Source organism: Columba livia, chromosome 6, assembly GCF_036013475.1.
Source record: "Columba livia isolate bColLiv1 breed racing homer chromosome 6, bColLiv1.pat.W.v2, whole genome shotgun sequence".
Taxonomy (NCBI): domain Eukaryota; kingdom Metazoa; phylum Chordata; class Aves; order Columbiformes; family Columbidae; genus Columba; species Columba livia.
In genome coordinates, this window is record NC_088607.1 from 20762412 (window position 1) to 20780547 (window position 18136).

Genomic DNA, 18136 nt, shown 5'->3' on the forward strand with positions numbered 1-18136 from the left:
ACAAACCTTTGCAATCTAGTGCAGACACCTGACATACACATGGTCATAGAACTTTTCAATCAACTATTAGTTTCTAGGATATGAGGATATTACTGGAGGGCACAATTGTCACGGAGCTCCTGAGCCACCAAGTTGACTCTTCTGTTATCACTGACAAAATTTCATATAATCCATTTCATCAATTTTATGGTTGGACTATACGATTCTATGATTCTAAACAATTAAGTAAGTTTTCCTCCATGTCAGTCCTACTGATAACTGTTGCAAAGTCTGCGCACTAACCGCTAGAAGTTTCTTCCAGTTTTCAACCTACGCTTACTCATGAGCAGTTTATAAGCGTAGCTGATCTGACCAAACTCTTATTTACCTTTGTTATTTTCCCCTCCCTAGAGCTTATTCACACATTTTAACAGATAAATATCACACCTCCTTTTTTTGCTAAGCTCAGTAAACCTCTCTTTTCCTCTTCTTGAAAGTTTCTCTTGCTGTGATCATCCTGCTGGTCTTTCTCAGTAGCCACATTTTAGATGAATCCCTGAGAATCAGCGATCAAAACCTATTTAAATCCTACCATCACAGAAAACATTTTCCTACTTAAAATAATTTGCTAAGGATGTGCTATGTCATTTCTAAAATAATAATTTATACATTAATGATTTCAGTCTAAACTTAGAATTTTTTGTATTATCAAATTTAAGAGAAAACTAATCAGGGCAATATGAACATATTAAGGTACGTTTTTCAACTATTACATAATGTTTAAATTATTTGCAAGTGTAGAAGCATTATAAATATCTGTAACTTGGGGAAAATACTATGCTATCTTTTTCAGAGAAAAAAAAACCATCACTGTGATCTAATACTGCCACTTATCATTTTATACAATTTATTCGATGAAATTATTATATCATTAATATACACATTTATATTTCAACTATGTATATCTATAATATATATTAGTACATCTATTTTTACATATATGTATAAATATAAATGCATATTATATACATTTTCTACTTAAAATATAAATATCTATAAAATGTGTATATATTTTTATATCTGTATATGGGTATATTACATTCTTATCTATAAATAATAAATATCAAGAAATAAATTTATAAATGCAAGTATGTATAAATATGTAATTATATACATTTTATATAGATACATATGTATACACACACATATGTATGTATACATTTCATAGAGATAAAAATTATACATTTTAAAACAAAATAAATTTTAAGGGATGGGAATATATTCTTCTAAAAAAGTGTTCAACATAAGGTTCAACATGGTTAAGTGATATATCCTATTCTGTGGTACTAAGTGATCAGTAGATGAAGCAATTTTTTTTTAATGAAAAGGTCATCAGGGTATCAAAACTTCCAAGGAAAAAAAAGCACCGCAAACCAACACTATGAAAAGCTTACCTCACACCATAAAGACTTCTCAAGAAAGGAATTAAATTCCCATTTTATTAAGGACTGAATTATAGTTAGCTGTTCTGTCGTAATTCTAGAAAGCTTCAAGCCACTGTTGCTTCTCCTTTGCTCAACATAATTCCAAGCAACGGTTCCTATGTGCCCTGAAGGTAAAGTCCTAACAATTGCTCTCGTTCCAGTATAAACTGATTTTTTAATCTCTTTATCATTTTTACAGAAACGCCTTATTAATAAAGTAGAACGTTCCTTTTTGTTTCTAAAAAACTCCTCTTCCACCTCTTCACAGTTATCATTACAGTCTTCAAAATGGCTCAGAAAGGACTTTGAGGGCATCCTTCCAGTAAAGTTATTTCCACAGAAGGTGTGACCTGAGCACGCCACTTTAACTTTTCGTGGTGCTCTTTCCAGACATAAATACTTATCCCTTAAAGCGTCTTCATACAACTGCTGCCCATGTTCATTCTCACAACTATTTGTCAACTCCATTAATCCACAAGCACAGGCTGGGGATCCAGTGGCGCTATCATCAACAATACTTACTGGCTGCAAACAGTCACCCAAAATGAAGCAGTTGTGTGAACTGCACAGAGCCCTTGATATATTCCTTTCACTAGCACAATGAAAGTGAAAAAAGGCCACTTTATCCATGTCATTGCTGTCATTCTTATTTAGTGCTGTCTGGCTTCTTAACGAAGGGCCATTCATTTTCAGCTGAATTTTGGCAAGCATGGCTCTTTCCAGTGAACCAGGAATTCCAGTTTCCAGGGATGCCTCTCTCCCCGCTAAAGGATCACAAGATTTATACAGTTGGCTGCACGGGATATCGCTCTTGTAGTTCTGTACAATGTTACAGTTAATGTTAAGAAATTCCACTGAATCAGGGATGGAGCTGTTCCTCTCCCAGAAGTTTTCATTACTATTGTCATTAGTCAGTTGTTCTTTCGCCAGAGAGAATATTTTGGGCACTGAGCCCTTAAGACTTTCCTCTTCAAGTCTGTGTAAGTATGAGAGAGCATGTGTGCTTTGCCTTCCCGGGCTGGCAGTACGTCTTTTTATAACACTGGTGTCCAAAGCATTTTCAGTATTTTCATCTCCAGCTGACTGAGCAGGTATCACTTTACCCTCTGCCACAGAGACGAGAACAGACGCTGTCATTTCCTCAGAGGTCATCCTGACACGGTCTTTAGTTGCAGGATGTGTGTCTGGGATGGGGGGGAGGCGTGTCTATCAATGGTCACACCATGATTTTAATCTAATAAAAGATTCAGTGCTACATAATCAGGGAACACACAGTAACATACACGTTGACTAGTAGTTCTTTTTGACCTGGGTTTTAAAAAAAAGTATTTTTCTGACTGTTGGACTACTATGCTTTTCTAGCCTTGAGTTATTGGCATGAAATACACAAGTTTTCAAGCCAGCTCCTTATTGTGATGTAGTCATTTGGCTTGTCTCTTCCCATGATTAATTTTTCTATCATATGTAGCACACACACTGTTGATCCAGGTTGTAGAAGATGAACAAACACATGATCCATGTCAAAGACACATCTTCCGATAAAGCATCCAAAAAGTTGGTTTTCTATAAAGAGAAGAAAAAATACATACATATTGAACAAAGCCATTGCAATAAATCCACCATCATAACTACAAAACATTTTTTAAACGTAAAACAAAGGAATACAAAACAACAGAATGTAATTACACTGAGAACTAGAGAATTCCAAAATATGCATTTAAATCTGTCTTAAAGTCTCATTTTACAATTTAGGGAAATCATAGTCATGTTTTAGATATTTAAATAGCTGCCTTTACTATAGAAAGCTACAGAAAAAGGAAATGTCTTTTCTATAATTTTTCTGACTTACAGCCAGGATAAGTCAAAATATTTGGAAGAACAAAATCATTTTTAAACCTACACTGTCTGTTAAAACTAATTACTTTCCTGTTCAGAACTGAAGTCTATCACAACTACAATTGTTTTGATATTATGTGGGGTTTGTTTTCATTAAACTTTATGTTATTTCTGTGAAAGCATGAGGAAAAAACAATATTTTTGCCAGAAGATTATGACATAAAAAACATGAAGGTAGAGTAGGGTAAAAACTGAAATATTATCAATAATCTTTTTGACTCCTTTACTTACATGCCTTAAGCTAAAAAGTAAACCTGCCCTTCAACTTTGCAATTAATTCTCAGCTTCTTTCCTGCAAATAGCATGGTAGAAGTAAATCTTGGAATCAAAACATAAGAGGTTACAGATGGTTCAACAAAGGAAACAGAAGAATAAAAGAGACAGATCCAGATAAATCATGGTGAATTAAACTAATTTATGCTTATATTTCAATTTATCATATTTAATGTTTAGAAACAATAAGTGTATTACTAAAATGTGAAAAATGAAGAAGGTTATATTAAGGTCTAAGTTTACTAAAACGGTCTAAAGTCAATAGAAACAAGCAAAAAAAAACTACTTTGAAACTTCAGTAGCAGAATATATCACAAAACTGGGGCAAATCACTGGGTAGGTACAACAACTAGAGATTACTGAACTCACCAATCAAATATTGACCCAGGCACTATCTACATAAGCAGAAGAGACCACCTTCATCAATTCAGTTCATGCAATTTAGCTAAGCATGATAACTAAATCATCTGTAGTTGACAAAACAACTCGGAATGGTGGGGGAGGAGGGAAATCAGGAAAGCTGAATAATGAAAGTAATCTGAAGTGTAAAATATATTTTTATACTCTTGTCAAGTAACTATGATTAACAATTTTATTTTAAATCACTTTAGAGTGTCAGGTCTTATTTTTTTTATTACTAATCTTCATCTATAAGCAGTTCAGCACAAATCAAAAGGTAAAACACACCCTTTAGTTAACAAGATATTTGAGACGCGATTTTCTCACACAATGAAATGGAAAAGTGTAACGAAACGTATCATTTTCCCTGCCCATCACAAAGGAAAAACAAATTTAAGAAAAGTTACATTTTGCTACAAATCTACGGCTTCAAAGTGTGCAAGCCAGTGAACGGTATTCTTTCTTCAGACAGTAAACACATTGGGGGAGAGGGGGAAGTAAGATTTCAATCAAGATTGACATTTTATTGGTTTGACAACAGTAGAGAGATCAGGGAGGATCGCAAAGGAAAGTGACAGAGACAAAACAAAGAGACAGAAGCTTTACATTCTCCGTGCATTACAAAATGCGTTCGCATGCCAGAGCAGCCAGAGGAGAGCAAAGACGGGAAACTCAGATCCTGTACAAGAGAGAGATTTAGCACCAGAAAGGAAAATACAAGCTACAGTTCATTGGAAAGTTGTGTAGGAGGAGATAGCAGCAGTTGGATAGAGTGGCGGGGACAGGACTTAAACTGAGGTCGCATTACCAACACAATTCACAGAGCACCCTATAAAATACTGCAACTGCACAACTGTAGAGGAGATACTATGAGAAAACAACATCCAGGGAATTCTGTAAGACTATAGTCCCTATATCATTAAATTTCATTAAATTGTACCCTGAACATCATTTTAGTTCACTTTCTTCAATCTTCACTAACTTAAAAAAAAGCAACAACAAAAAAACAAACAACCAAACAACAACAAAAAAACCCAACCAAACAACAATAAAAACCACCACCACACACTTATGCGCACACACATACAAGAGGAAAGTACCTCGGCAATTATTTTTATCATTTCCTACCCCTTTCCCCTGTCATACTTACTCTTCAAAACCATCTCCAGAAAACAGCTTATGAAACTTTGTGCCACTGCACACCGGAGGAAAACTGCAAGCAATCCATCTAGAAATGACCCCATCTTACTTCTTCTGGCAACCATTCTGTGCCTTCAGCTTCAAATCTACACACGATGATGCTGACCAATGGAGAAAGATGCAGGAGGAGCTACAAGGAGAAGCAGCTGTATTTTTCTTGTTCTACTCTTAAGTTTCTTTGTTGCTGTATCAACCTTGTAAAACGTGTAAAACACGTACATGAATTAGTAACAGTCTTCAGCACTGATTTTTGAAGGATTTATGTCACCTATCAAAACATCGCAGTCTGCTGATTCATCTTTCCTGTTTGCACCAGAAAAATTCCAGGCTAGCAAATGAAAATACAAGCCACCAAAATATATTCATAAATGTACTCCCTGTAGTATTGCTAGCCAGGAGTAAAAATTAATTGAATGGATTATCACTGCAAAGAACATGCTGCTTATTACACTGGTCAACAAATGAAATTCTTACAAAACAACATCACTCCATAAGGCAAAAAGACAACATCATTATGCAACTTTAACATCACACAATGAATCTGAGATCACAAAACTGACCATGCATGTTAACTGGAATTTTTTTACATTGTTCTTTATGGAGAAACATTAATAATAATAATAATAATAATAATAATAATAATAATAATAATAATAATAATAATAATTTGCCTCTGTAAATGGAAAGCTACTTAAATAAGAGGCCCATTAATATCCAAGACTGCCCAAAAAGCTCATTCCGAGGCCAGGACTCCTCTTCCAAAGCCTGCCTTCCTTCAACATCATTCTCCCACCTCTCCCTCAGGCTCAAGCGTCTCCACATGTGTCCTCCCAAAACTGCTCCTCCCAGATCTTTTTCTTTTCTCCTGAAACTTTACCTCAAATCTTCATCAGTGGTTTTGTTGGTCACCTCTCTCATCAACTCTAGAGGCTACATGCCTGCCCTTTTCTCTCTACCAGCATCAATCTTCTCTGTCTATCCATGCCTGTGTTTGAAATCCATCTCTAATCAAGAATAATGTCTGCTTAAGGAACTCCCTGTCTATGTCCAGTTATTCCCATCATGACCACTGGAACCTGATAGGGAACTGATCCATCTCAAGAGTTTTGCTCAAGTTACTTCACAGCTGTATCATTCCCCCAATCCAGTTCAGATATTGTTGTACTAACATGTGTGCTCAAGGGAGAAAATGAACAGCGTAGAGAAGAGAGGAAAATGCTGCTTAACTTGGTTTATACACTTCCGCAATCTGCAAGATGTCAGTCTAGCAGGTAGCTGCCACCAAAGCTGGCAACTCACTCCATGCTTCACTCTTGACCTTCAGTCCCCATTTCCCCCATCTCATGCATCATGGATCATGAGTCCACAGAGTTGATTCAGCCGACTGATTTGTCAGGAAACTATTCTTTTCACCCAAATGAATTGACTACTTTGTGGCCACTATATGATCACGATATTCCACAAAAAGGAAATATTAGGAATGCCTAGTAGGGACCACACGCCTCAGTAGTAGCTTCGGTTTAGATCACGTTTGCTATGATGTCTATGTGCACCCCAGACACAACAGACTAAGAGAAAAGTTATCTAGTGTACAAGTATGCTAAAATCTCATGGAATAGCAAGTAAAAGCCATCATGATGGAGCCTCTGATCTACGGACAACTGCAAAAGTATCTGAGGCTGTGGCTCTGCTGAACAGATGACAAGGGTTCCATGTGTCCCCCATTACACTCTGCCTCTGCTTCCACTGTAATAAACAGATTTCAATTCACTGTGCCCAGCAAATTCTTTAAACCATTTGAATTAATTTGACATGTTATGAAGTGTGTTAACACAGTGTTATAAATGCTATCAAGTGTAAAACTCACACATTCAACCAATAAAACATTATTTTTTAACTTAGTGCAAAACTGCAGAATTATCACACCCTCTGGCTTCTCTTACTTGCCTATCTGCATATGGGTGGCCAAAGGCTACATCCTCATACACATATATACATGTATTTGCATATAAAAGCTATGCTGAAATTATTCAAAATCATATTCTTCCTGTTGCACACTCAACACTCAAACTGATTCACAGTTAAATCTGAATATAAAAACACATGAAGCAGACAGCTAAGCCTGCACTGTATTCAACACATGCTGACATTTTCTAAAGCCACTAGATTAGCTGATGAAATCCATTAATAACTACACTGGTTCATTTTATGAGGCTTAAGTTATGTCAAAAATGTAATGTGCTCCTTCTATCAGCAAAGGAAAGTAAAAATATAACAAACTAGATCCAGCATTAGTGAATCATCCTGGTTGCAGAGGTCAGCCAACAAAGACGAATGAATAATGAAAATAAACAATCTGGCAACCTTTCAGCACACACATTCACAAAATGTATTAAGTCTGAAAACATGACACAAAACACGACACTGTAGCATGCACTTTAAAATTTAAAGTGCAAGCTGGTTCTAGTCATTAATAGTATTAATAATAATGTTTAATAATTTCTTATTCCTCAACCATTTCGGATTAAACTCTACAACGGTCTAGGCAAAACATCCAACATAATCAAAGACTATAAAGACTATAAAGTAGGAATTCTACTTAAGAGGAAAAAAAAAAAGAGAGAGTACGTTAAGACACTATTATTTAGTCTACGGAAAGGCATATGAAGGATCAGAACCATCACATGATGTGGTAAGTTAGAAAATCTTTCAGTTCTAGGCTGTCAAGGAAAAGATTATTACATAAATATTTGAGGATGCTGGTTGGACTGTGGGAAGAAGCAGCAACCTGCTTGCCCTAGGGGATGTGTCTCATGGTAAAGATGGGGATTATTTAGAGAAGTTGTGTGCTGCAAGAGATGCCCAATGCAATTCAGTATGTAGGATGATGTGGGAGCTTCACAGGGAACTCAGTGAACACTTGGTAGGCATCAAGATTATGGGTGCAGAGAATGAGTGGGACTGACAGATATGTGACATTACACAACACATACTGGGGTCTTCCATGGGCAAATGGCTATTGGACTGGGACAGAAGATAATTCAAGACAGCTAAAGGGCAAATGGAGGCAGCCTGGCAATCTTCCCTTCTTCCCTGGCTACGTTGGGACATCTATAGATTCAACTTCTGTCCTACATGCTACATATACACGGTGACTACCTATTCTAAACAAAAGATGTTTCAGCATACAAGAAAAAACAAAAGCAAAACAAAGAAAAAACAAACAAACAAACAAAAAAAGCACACCACCACACACAGACTGCCACCACCACACAGTTACATTAATTAATTCAAATTAATAAATATTTGCACAGCATCTAAGCCATGAATAAGAGATCCTTGGGAAGCAGTAAACTACAGAAAATTTGGCACAGTAAGTAGATACAAAACTATCGAACATCTGACTTTCATCACCCCAACAACAGTGTTTAAACAATATAATCCCAGTTCAAGCTCTTAAGGAAACAATTGATTCACGAGGAAAGCTGTTTGCATATTACAACTACCCATTTACAATTCAAAACACTGTAATGAGTATTTTTTATTTCAGTTAATAAGCTACAGTTTGTTTCAGGCCAATTCCTTGAAGCGAATAAGAAACCTACATTTATTACTTCATCTCTAATTTATCTGGTATCATGCACAGTATTAGTTTTTCATTACAATGCAGAAGATACCAGTACAAAAACAGGGCACCAGTGTGTTGTCATCAGTTTTCTAAACATTTCTTCTGCCCAAGGAACCACAGGCAAACAGTAAGGAGAAAGAGTCAGACTCTTAAGAATCACTCAAGATGTTCACAAACTCTGTTTGAACAGTTGGAGCAAGTTATAACAACATTTTATTTGGCAGAGAGCATCAGGCAGAACCTCAGATTTACCACCCGTGTCCATGTTTCAACACCAAAAAAATCTCAAGGAACTACAGTATTTATATATCCTGTCAAGTTAAAGAGTCTTTTTTCTAATTTCTAGAATACTTATCTAAACACGACCAAGTATGTGATGTCTAAAACTATGCAAGTGGCTGCCAGATGGTGAACCCTCTCAATTGTCTCATCATTCATCACTGCATCAGGCAGAATCTGAAGCTACTGCCAGATACCAGCTCCACTCTTCAGTTCTTTACAGAAATTCCTTTTCTGTATGAAGAGACACACTGAGAGAACCCAAGACTGAGTTTACCTTACTGTCAGGATCAGTTCTTTATTTCCTTCTAAATCTGACCTGCAATAACCTGTTTAAACAAACTTTCTGTTCAGTGGTTACTTGAATTTCATGCTAAGTGACCTGATCTGAAAGCTGTAATTTCATCATCAACACTCAAATGAACGAGTCCTTCTATCTGAGACACACACGACAACTCTAATCATTGAAGGCAAAATCATCCTTCTTCATCTTTGAACAAGTTCTTCTGTAATTGTTTTCACAATCCTTCAAAAAGTTAAGAAAATTGTCTTAAACGGGTGAGAAATATTTTTGAGCACTGAGTCTCACACTCAAAGGAAAAGCCAGTGCAGCAGAAATTAAAACAAAAATCTTCCGAGTGCAGAATTCAACAAACTTGACACTGTTAAGTAGAATCTCTTGGAAAGATTAGATAAACTTTAAAGGAACATTGACAATTAATAAAAGATATTATATAAAAGACAAGGACAAATAATGCTTATGCAGAAGAAAAATAGGAAATAGAGTAAGAAATAAACATTTAAAAAAATCAGAAGACAAATAGACAAGTGCCTCAGGATTTATTTTAAGATCTGAGAATTAAAAAAGGAATCATACAAACCATGTAAAAAAGGACACGATTAAAAATGAGGTTTGAGGTTTAAGCTGACCCACTGGAAGGCATCAGCCAAAGCAGCTGATTCCTTGTTCCCTGTCACCTTCAGTGATGTATTTTCACCATCTGCTGAACAGGAACACCTGCAGTGAGGGGGGAAATCAACTGATCCAGAGAAAAAACAACCCAGGAAAAAAGGAAAGACCAGTCTTCAGGCAGGATTATCTGATGCCACTTGCAGCACGATGATGCAAGCTGACAGAGATCGCACAAGAACAAAGCAGGGTGGAGAACAGAGGAAGACAAGACCAGAGTGGAAATGAATCTACAGCATCTCACATTGAGATAGCTTAAATGACTCATCAAAATACATCCTAAAGATTTATCTATGGGAACAGAGACATGTGAGCATAAAAATCTGAGATGTTAAGGCAACACAAGTTACAGCTAACCAATAAGATACAACAAAGAAAAGACCATAAAGAAGTTTCCATTACTTAAATATAATAAGAAACAGTACGATTGGTAGCAGCTGAAATGTTCAATCATTTTTCAGAGCTCAGATGTTATCCTCTGCTTCACTGGAATTACTCACTTAATTTATTATTTATGTTTTCAACACAGCTAGAGAATCACCTTGCTCTGAAAGAGACTTGAAAACTCTACCACAAAGAACAAATATGTACCACTGTGGCCTTCAAAACCAAGAGCATCAACTCAATTCTTCAGTTTTCTTCTCCAGAGTTAATAACTAATTACTAAATGAATCAATTATTTATCTGCCCTATCAGATTGTCAAATTAGAGCTAAACCTGTTCGAAGCTAATACAAAGAATTACACATCTTATGCTATCTCAATTTTTAATCCTCAGATTTTCTCTAGTGCAACTGCTGCATGGATTTAAGGGTACCTGATTATCTAAAGAAAGAGAACGTGTTCTCAAAAGGAAGAGCGTAATTCTAACTTTCCTACAAGGCTACATTTTCACTACAGGAAATTCAGCTGAAAACAACAGAGAAGATGCATCATAAGCCAGGCAAAACTTTAAAAAGTAAAATCTAAGGAATTCCTGTTAGAAAAAATGAAACAAGACTGTAAACTCCTCAAACAAGCAAATAAAACCAGGAAATGCCATTCAGTAAAGGAAAACGAACAAAGTAACCTTCTTGATCAACAGTGCAAACTACTATAATACAATTAATATGTCTTGTAAAAACTAAGGATAAAAAGGGCAGAAAGAAATCCTAGATGAGAGAACCGACTTCTTTAACAGCTTAAACAGAATCAGCTGAGCAGGACCACTTTCCTAGTTTCACACATTTTTATCTAGGCAACTTGCAAGACTTGTTCAGAAAAGTTTTGGTCAACCGCCCTACAACATCTTCAATTTCTTATGTTCACTATATCCATCAGGATTAAAGATAACTGTATTCAAAATCCATCCATATAGTCTACTGAAAACTCTTCACCTTGAAGTCAAATGTGAGCTGAAGCGACTGAAGAGCAGCTGAAACCTGTCTCAGACATGCAGAAACAAAATGCAAGGGGCATGGTTTAATTGGGCAGCAAGTTTATTAGCCTTTTCACCTGGCAATAACTTGCACTATGCAGATGGTGATTTGTCCACCTTCAGTTCCATACAGTGGAGGTCTGCCATCAGTTCTTCACAGATGATCCCTACACCAATCAGAGCATCCTCACTGCCCTCCTTTTTTTGCATGATTACCAGCCTGAGGAAAGGGGGTGTGTTTCAATGTGAAAACATCAGAAACCCCAATACTCCTTCCCAGCTTCTGTACAAGCTACCTTTTTCTAATTTAATTCCAACTTCAGTTTGGCCCTGAACCAAAGTGCTAAGAAGGAACATATGCACTGGACACAACAGGAAAATACATGGGCAAGTTACAGGTTTCTCTCTTTCAACCTCGAGCAAGTGTACAGCTAGTTAGTTTAGTATTTAATATGGGGATTGACTGAGCCTAGTCAATCTCTCACCTAGTCATCACTCTCACCACAAGGTCAGAACTGCCTCACACAGCACCACTGAGGATCCTGTACAGATCTGCAGTGAACAGCAAGTATCTTGTTCACAGCACTGCCCATGTGTTCTGTGTGTGTTTGAGTACAAACAATCAATCACTAAGATGCTTTGAAACATCTACAGCTTCAAACTGGGAAATAACTCCACCATCATCCTCTTTCAAGGCTTTGTCCACCTATAAAGATTTTGCGGTTCCCCTGGACTCAATGCCATCATTCATATCTTCATTTCATCCTTCAACAAGTTACCAAGTTCTTCACACACACATCTTCATTCATGTGGTTTCTCCTTAGTCAGTTTACACCATTTCTCCTGAGTTGACAAAGCACAGCAAGTTCCCTCATTGAGGCCATCCAGTGTTAAATATGTTGGAAGGTCGTCTACTGATCAGGACTCTAAGTCCCGCAAACAGAAGGGGTTTTGTACACAATAAATTGCAACTAAAAATGATTTTTAAAATATTGCAAATGCTGTTTCTGTTAAAATATGAATGAAAATTATTGTTGCCATCAAAACAAAAATAATAAATATGGGAAAAATGACTGTATATATTTCCTGTCATTTGCCACTTTTATGGGCTTAAAATGTTAATAAAAATGGAATGCTTACATGTAAACATTACTGTTCTGAGAACTTACCACATTCAAAATCTGCCACTTTGAAACATGAACTGTTTGCAACTCTAAAAAGTGAACAGTAACCTGGGACTACATACTAACGTCTCTGTAAACGTGGTATACTCCCTCCATTCTAGTTTCTAACAAATTTTCTCTTCAAAGAATCATTATCACACATAAACTCAGTATGTTAGCATGAAAAATTACATTATTTGAAAACCAGATGAGTTCCTGAATGCAAAGCATAAACAAGCAGGAAACTGATTGCAGACCTTTACTTGCAAAAACCCCATGTATTTCAATAAACTGCAATTGCACCTTGTTATGAAAAACTGTCACCATGCCAATTTTTTAAAATTACTCCGAACCAGGTCACACAGTGAGTAAGAACAACATGTGAGGCTCCTTGTCTTGTTCATTCTTCCTCACAGTATTTTTCTTGTGTGAACACTTGTCTCCTCTCATTTCCCTTTCGCTGTCCTGCATTAGTTGTAATTCTAGCCACAATAGTGTGAAAAGAACTAAAACCTGTAATAAAAATATTTCTGACTACTAAAATGTCTGATGATATGTTAGAGGCACATATATCACTACAGTTTATCATCTGTAAACCCAAGCTAACACTTTTTTTTCACATTATGCTAAGTCACAGCAGTCCTATTAAAAACATTACTTGAGTCATAACTTATATATTATTGCTCAGTTGTCATAACTGCAATATGAGTAAGTCTGCAACCCCAACATATGTTTCAAATAAAAATTAAAAGCTAATCTGGATATGAACAACAGTTCAGTTATTTGTCAATCAATGCAGCTACACTTCAGCTCTAGAAAAGCAAAGAAAAAGATTTCACATGCTGAACACTGACATCATTAAATTACTGCACCACTCTCGCACTTCCTCAAAATACATTTTCTTTGTATACCACTCCTGACCTATGCATGCCACTCATTCAGGAATCATAATAGTTAGTCTCTTATTATTTTTACTTTCTCTTTTGAACATCTGCTATGTCATCTGCATATTATTGTCATGCCTACCAGAGAATGCAAGACAAAAGAAAATAAGCTTTTTTTTGCTGAGAGGGTAACTAATTATCTGCTTGAGAAACATGTTGTTTTCAGAAGACCACTGATCAAGCACCCCTGAGAATACATCAAGCAATTTCTATATTATTACTACTAATCTAACATTTCTAAATTTTAAGCACTGTAACACGGAAAACAGCACTGCTCAAATACAGTAAATAATTGCTCAACAATTCAACACTACATTAATTTTTTGCCTACAATGGCTTCATCAACTGCATCAACCAGCAGGTCGAGAGAGGTGATTCTCCCCCTCTACTCCATTCTCAGGAGACCCCACCTGGAGTCCTGCATTCTGCTCTGGGGCCCCAACATAAGAGGGTCATGTTGGAATGAGTCCAGAGGAGGCCACCAAGATCATCAGAGGGCTGAAGCACCTCTCCTATGAAGACAGGCTGAGAGAGTTGGGGCTGTTCAGCCTGGAGAAGAGAAGGCTCCAGAGAGACCTTATTGCATCCTTTCAGTACCTGAAGGGGACCTACAAGAAAGATGGAGAGGGACTTCTTACAAGGGCATGGAGTGATAGGACAAGGAGTAATGGCTTTAAGCTGAAAGAGGGTAAATTTAGATTAGATATAAGGAAGAGATTCTTCACCATGAGGGTGGTGAGGCATTAGAAAAGGCTGCCCAAGAAGCTGTGGATGCCCCACACCTGGAAGTGTTCAAGGCCATGTTAGACGGGGTTTTGAGCAACCTGGTCTAGTAAAAGGTGTCCCTGCCCACGGCAGTGGGGTTGGAACTAGATAATCCTTAAGGTCCATTCCAACCTAAACCATTCTATGATCATTCTCTGGGAGACATCTGACTCAGTCAAGCCATGAAGTAATCTCCAAGTCATTGATGCCTGTCAGAATTAAATGTGCAAGCAGACAGTCACTCCACAACGGTAAATTATTTTTTCACAATGTTGCAAGGTATTTACTGTGTTAACATAAGAGGTCATTACCAACATAATAAATTTTAAGTTATCATTTTAAATTAAATGTTTTAATATTTTAAAACTCTTGTAGGCATCACTGTAATTCACATTATAAATACCAGTAATTCAGGACTATTCAATAAATAGACAGGATGTAAGTACACCCAGGGTCACAATTGAGAGGTTTCTTTTAGAATATACCATCGTGTCTTCTAAGATAAACGGAAACAGGCATAGAGAAAAGGAAGTTGCTGTACACATAGAGTTAAGTTCTACTTGCATTTCTTTAACAAGTTATTTGAAGGAGAAACATGCCTGAAGATCAACATAGCATGTCTCCATATATGATTATGACACATTTAGGTGACCCTGTATTTGAGGATCTTTAAAATGGTTGCAATTAATGTCTACATCCTTGCTGAGAAAATACAGATTCATTTGTTTTTCCTGGTTATCTTTCAGAGCCTCTATGAAAGCAGTCAACCAAGGATTTCTACCTACTTGTGACATTCCTGTTTAGAACCTGTGGCTTGCAACTGTGCGTTTGGACTTCACCCTTTCTTTCGGGATAAAAGATAACCTTCAGGACGTGTTCAACTTAGCTGCAGTCATCATAAAACAACACACTCTTGGGTAGTACTATTAAGCTCCTTGTTTCAAGAATAGTAAGAATTCGGAATTCTAAACATGAAAATCTGCTTCCTTGATAAGATGGGACTTTACCCCAGATTTTCAGTCTACTTCAGTCTTCAAAATATAGTTAATTGGGATAAGAATGTGTGGCAAAAGCTAATTCTATACTTATCTAATGCAAACAATCACTTGTTCACAGTTTGTTCCATTTCTTAAAAGTTATTTTACTTTCAGCTGAATATACGGAATGAAATTTTAACAGAGAAGTTATTGGTAAAATTAATGGACAAGTATTTCAAGTATTCAGTACCTGACGGTACACTGAAAAACACAAACACATGATAACCAAGCATTACATATCTTAGTTACTTCTAGAAGTGATGAATTCTAAACAATCATGATGTTTAAGGAAATGCAGTTCCAATTGAAGTTTTTCTTAGTTGGGGTACTATTAAGGACTTTCTCCTATATGTCCCCCCCTCTACTCTGTGACCTCTCAGAGCAACTTGTTCACAGTCAAAATGACTTACAGAACTGCTCTTCTGTACCTGAGTAAAATTTGCATTAAATTTGTTGAGTCTTTAGCACCTTTGAGATCTGCACTTTTGTAATAAACTTGATTGCTACAGGCCAAATTAAAAGTTGGAAGAAAAGGTGTACAGACACACAATGTAACTTTGCAAAGTCGTTCCGTAAGAAACCAAGTTAAAAAATGCAGTCATAATTTGGAAAAGGACACTTCCTTCTCTGGAACACCCTTTTTTTATCTTGACATAAGCAGTAATATGTGCCAGAGACTCCACTAGTATCCAAACAACACTGCTTCATTAAAATCTGAAAATGCTACCAGGGAATCTTGTTGGATTTTTTTTGCCTAAACTAGATATGCTACATTCCAATATTCATATGCCTCAGTAATAACAAATTATATAAAAAGGTGGTGTTACATATACAGGCTACACTTTCTCAGTCAAGCAGAAAGATTAGTTTGCATCTATTTGATTGTGCATTCCTGCTGCTAACATATTACTTAATATCCTTATATTTAGGTCCAAAAGGTCCTAGAAGTGAGAAGGCATATACATATGCCTGATGTATACCCTAAGATTGAGCACAAGGGAAAGCACCAGAGAAGTCACAGTCAGTGTCACAGTCAAGCCAAAAAACCCAACCACAAAAGGACTGTACAAGATAATTAAGCAGCCAACGCAGGCTGAAATGCTCAAGGTTATTTCTGCTGTAACAGTTAAAGAAGATTAACTACTCTGCTTTCTGTAATGTACTTGAGCATGATAATGACAAACCAGTGTTGCAACTAGCACAGCGATATGCGATGTTAACCTGGGACGGAGGAGCGAGGGAGCGTCAGGGCCCTGAGGACAACAAGTCCCTAAATGTCACAACCAGCCCCACCTGTGACCCTCCCAAATGGGCCCAGGAGCCATTTCAGGTCAGGCTTGTACTCCCAGTCCCAGGCTGAACAACATCATTGGCAGCTCTGGACTTGGGCCATGTTCTCTGCTGCTCCTGACCTTTCAAACAGACTCATCAGGCCAACGTGGGACCAGCCTCACCTGCTGGAGCTGCTCTCAGGACAAGCAGGCTGGGGTAGAGCATCAGTCCTCAGCCTGTCCTCCCACTGCCCCCTCCTGCAGCTCCTCAAGGAGGGAGATCATTGGCCTCATCATCAGCCACTACCACGTTCTCACCACAAATGATAAAAAGAAGTTGAGGAAATTTAATGATCAGATAACACCTGAACAGCACAATGAATATAGACTTTCACGTGTCTCCAGCAAGCCCAGTAGCAGGAACGAGAATGTTACTCTGGAACACTGAATCAAACATTATCAGGCCAGTACTGAGGCAGCAAATTGAAAGATAAGAAGCAGCCCAAGGATTTGTAATCAGGATCCTCCTGGGCAAGATGACAACACTGACTTCATCCTGTTGAGGGAAAAACCTGTAGCCTAGAAGCGGAAGGTTCACCTGCAGGACTGATCCTTCAGTGATGACCTTAGCAGGCAGCTGAGTGCGTTATGAAGTAATAACTGGCACAAGAAATGATCCCTGAGGGGAAGCAAAGCAGCAAGGAAAACTAATGGTCTGCGCAATCTCCACAGTTTAGAACAAAACAACGGCTGATGCTAGCAACAGTGCTCTGCATAAGACAAAAACCTACGTGATGTTTCAAAACAGTGTTAAAACAAAGAACTGTTTCAGGACAGTTTGTAAGGTGATGTGTATCAGTGGCTTACCACAACTGGTCAAGTTCCGCGATGATAATTAGAGAAAGTGGTTTTAAATGGTAACTCAGGGAGGGTATCACCACCTGTACCAGCACACACGAGGCACAACAGGCAGTCTGAAGCTCTCCAATTTCCCAACTAATATTTTGCATACTAGATGGAGTTATTTGTTTAAATAATAACAGTTTCTAATGTGGATGGTATTGCTTTCCCGTGTGTCACTTTCTGGTTGTTAGGAAGCCAACAAGGAAGAAGTAGGTCATGTGTGAGAACTGAGGTGAGGAGGAAAAAAAAATAGTACCTATGCATCTAGAATACAGTTCATAGATAACAGCAGATGACCTATGAAGAAACAACATATAAAACCAGCATACGTAAATGAAAGCAGACTAACCTGTCCTTTGAGATTTCAAATTATATATTGTTCATTTGTCCTCTTAGGAATGCTACTGCCACATGTCAAAATCTCCTGCTCATACAGATCTTTTTCATCTCCGTCCTTTCCAAATCAATTGGCATCCCATAAGAATCATAGAATAGTTTGGGCTGGAAGGGACCATCCAAGCTCATCTAG

At 37.3% G+C, this 18136-nt stretch overlaps 1 protein-coding gene across 10 annotated transcripts in view; it reads right to left on the reverse strand.

Moving 5' to 3' along the window:
• The window catches only part of PLCE1 (phospholipase C epsilon 1), a 154929-nt gene that overhangs the window by 124178 nt on the left and 12615 nt on the right, over window positions 1-18136 (reverse strand). For 9 of the 10 annotated variants that reach the window (XR_010473517.1, XM_065067457.1, XM_065067458.1 and 6 more), the window contains exon 2: window positions 1434-3026. Coding sequence is in view for 9 of the 10 variants with exons in the window: in XM_065067457.1 (XP_064923529.1) it covers window positions 1434-2615 (1182 nt within the window). In the remaining variant the exon portion in view is untranslated. Of the gene's footprint in view, window positions 1-1433; window positions 3027-5181; window positions 5294-18136 lie in introns of those variants that run through there. The other variant, XM_065067451.1, reaches the window with a different exon arrangement.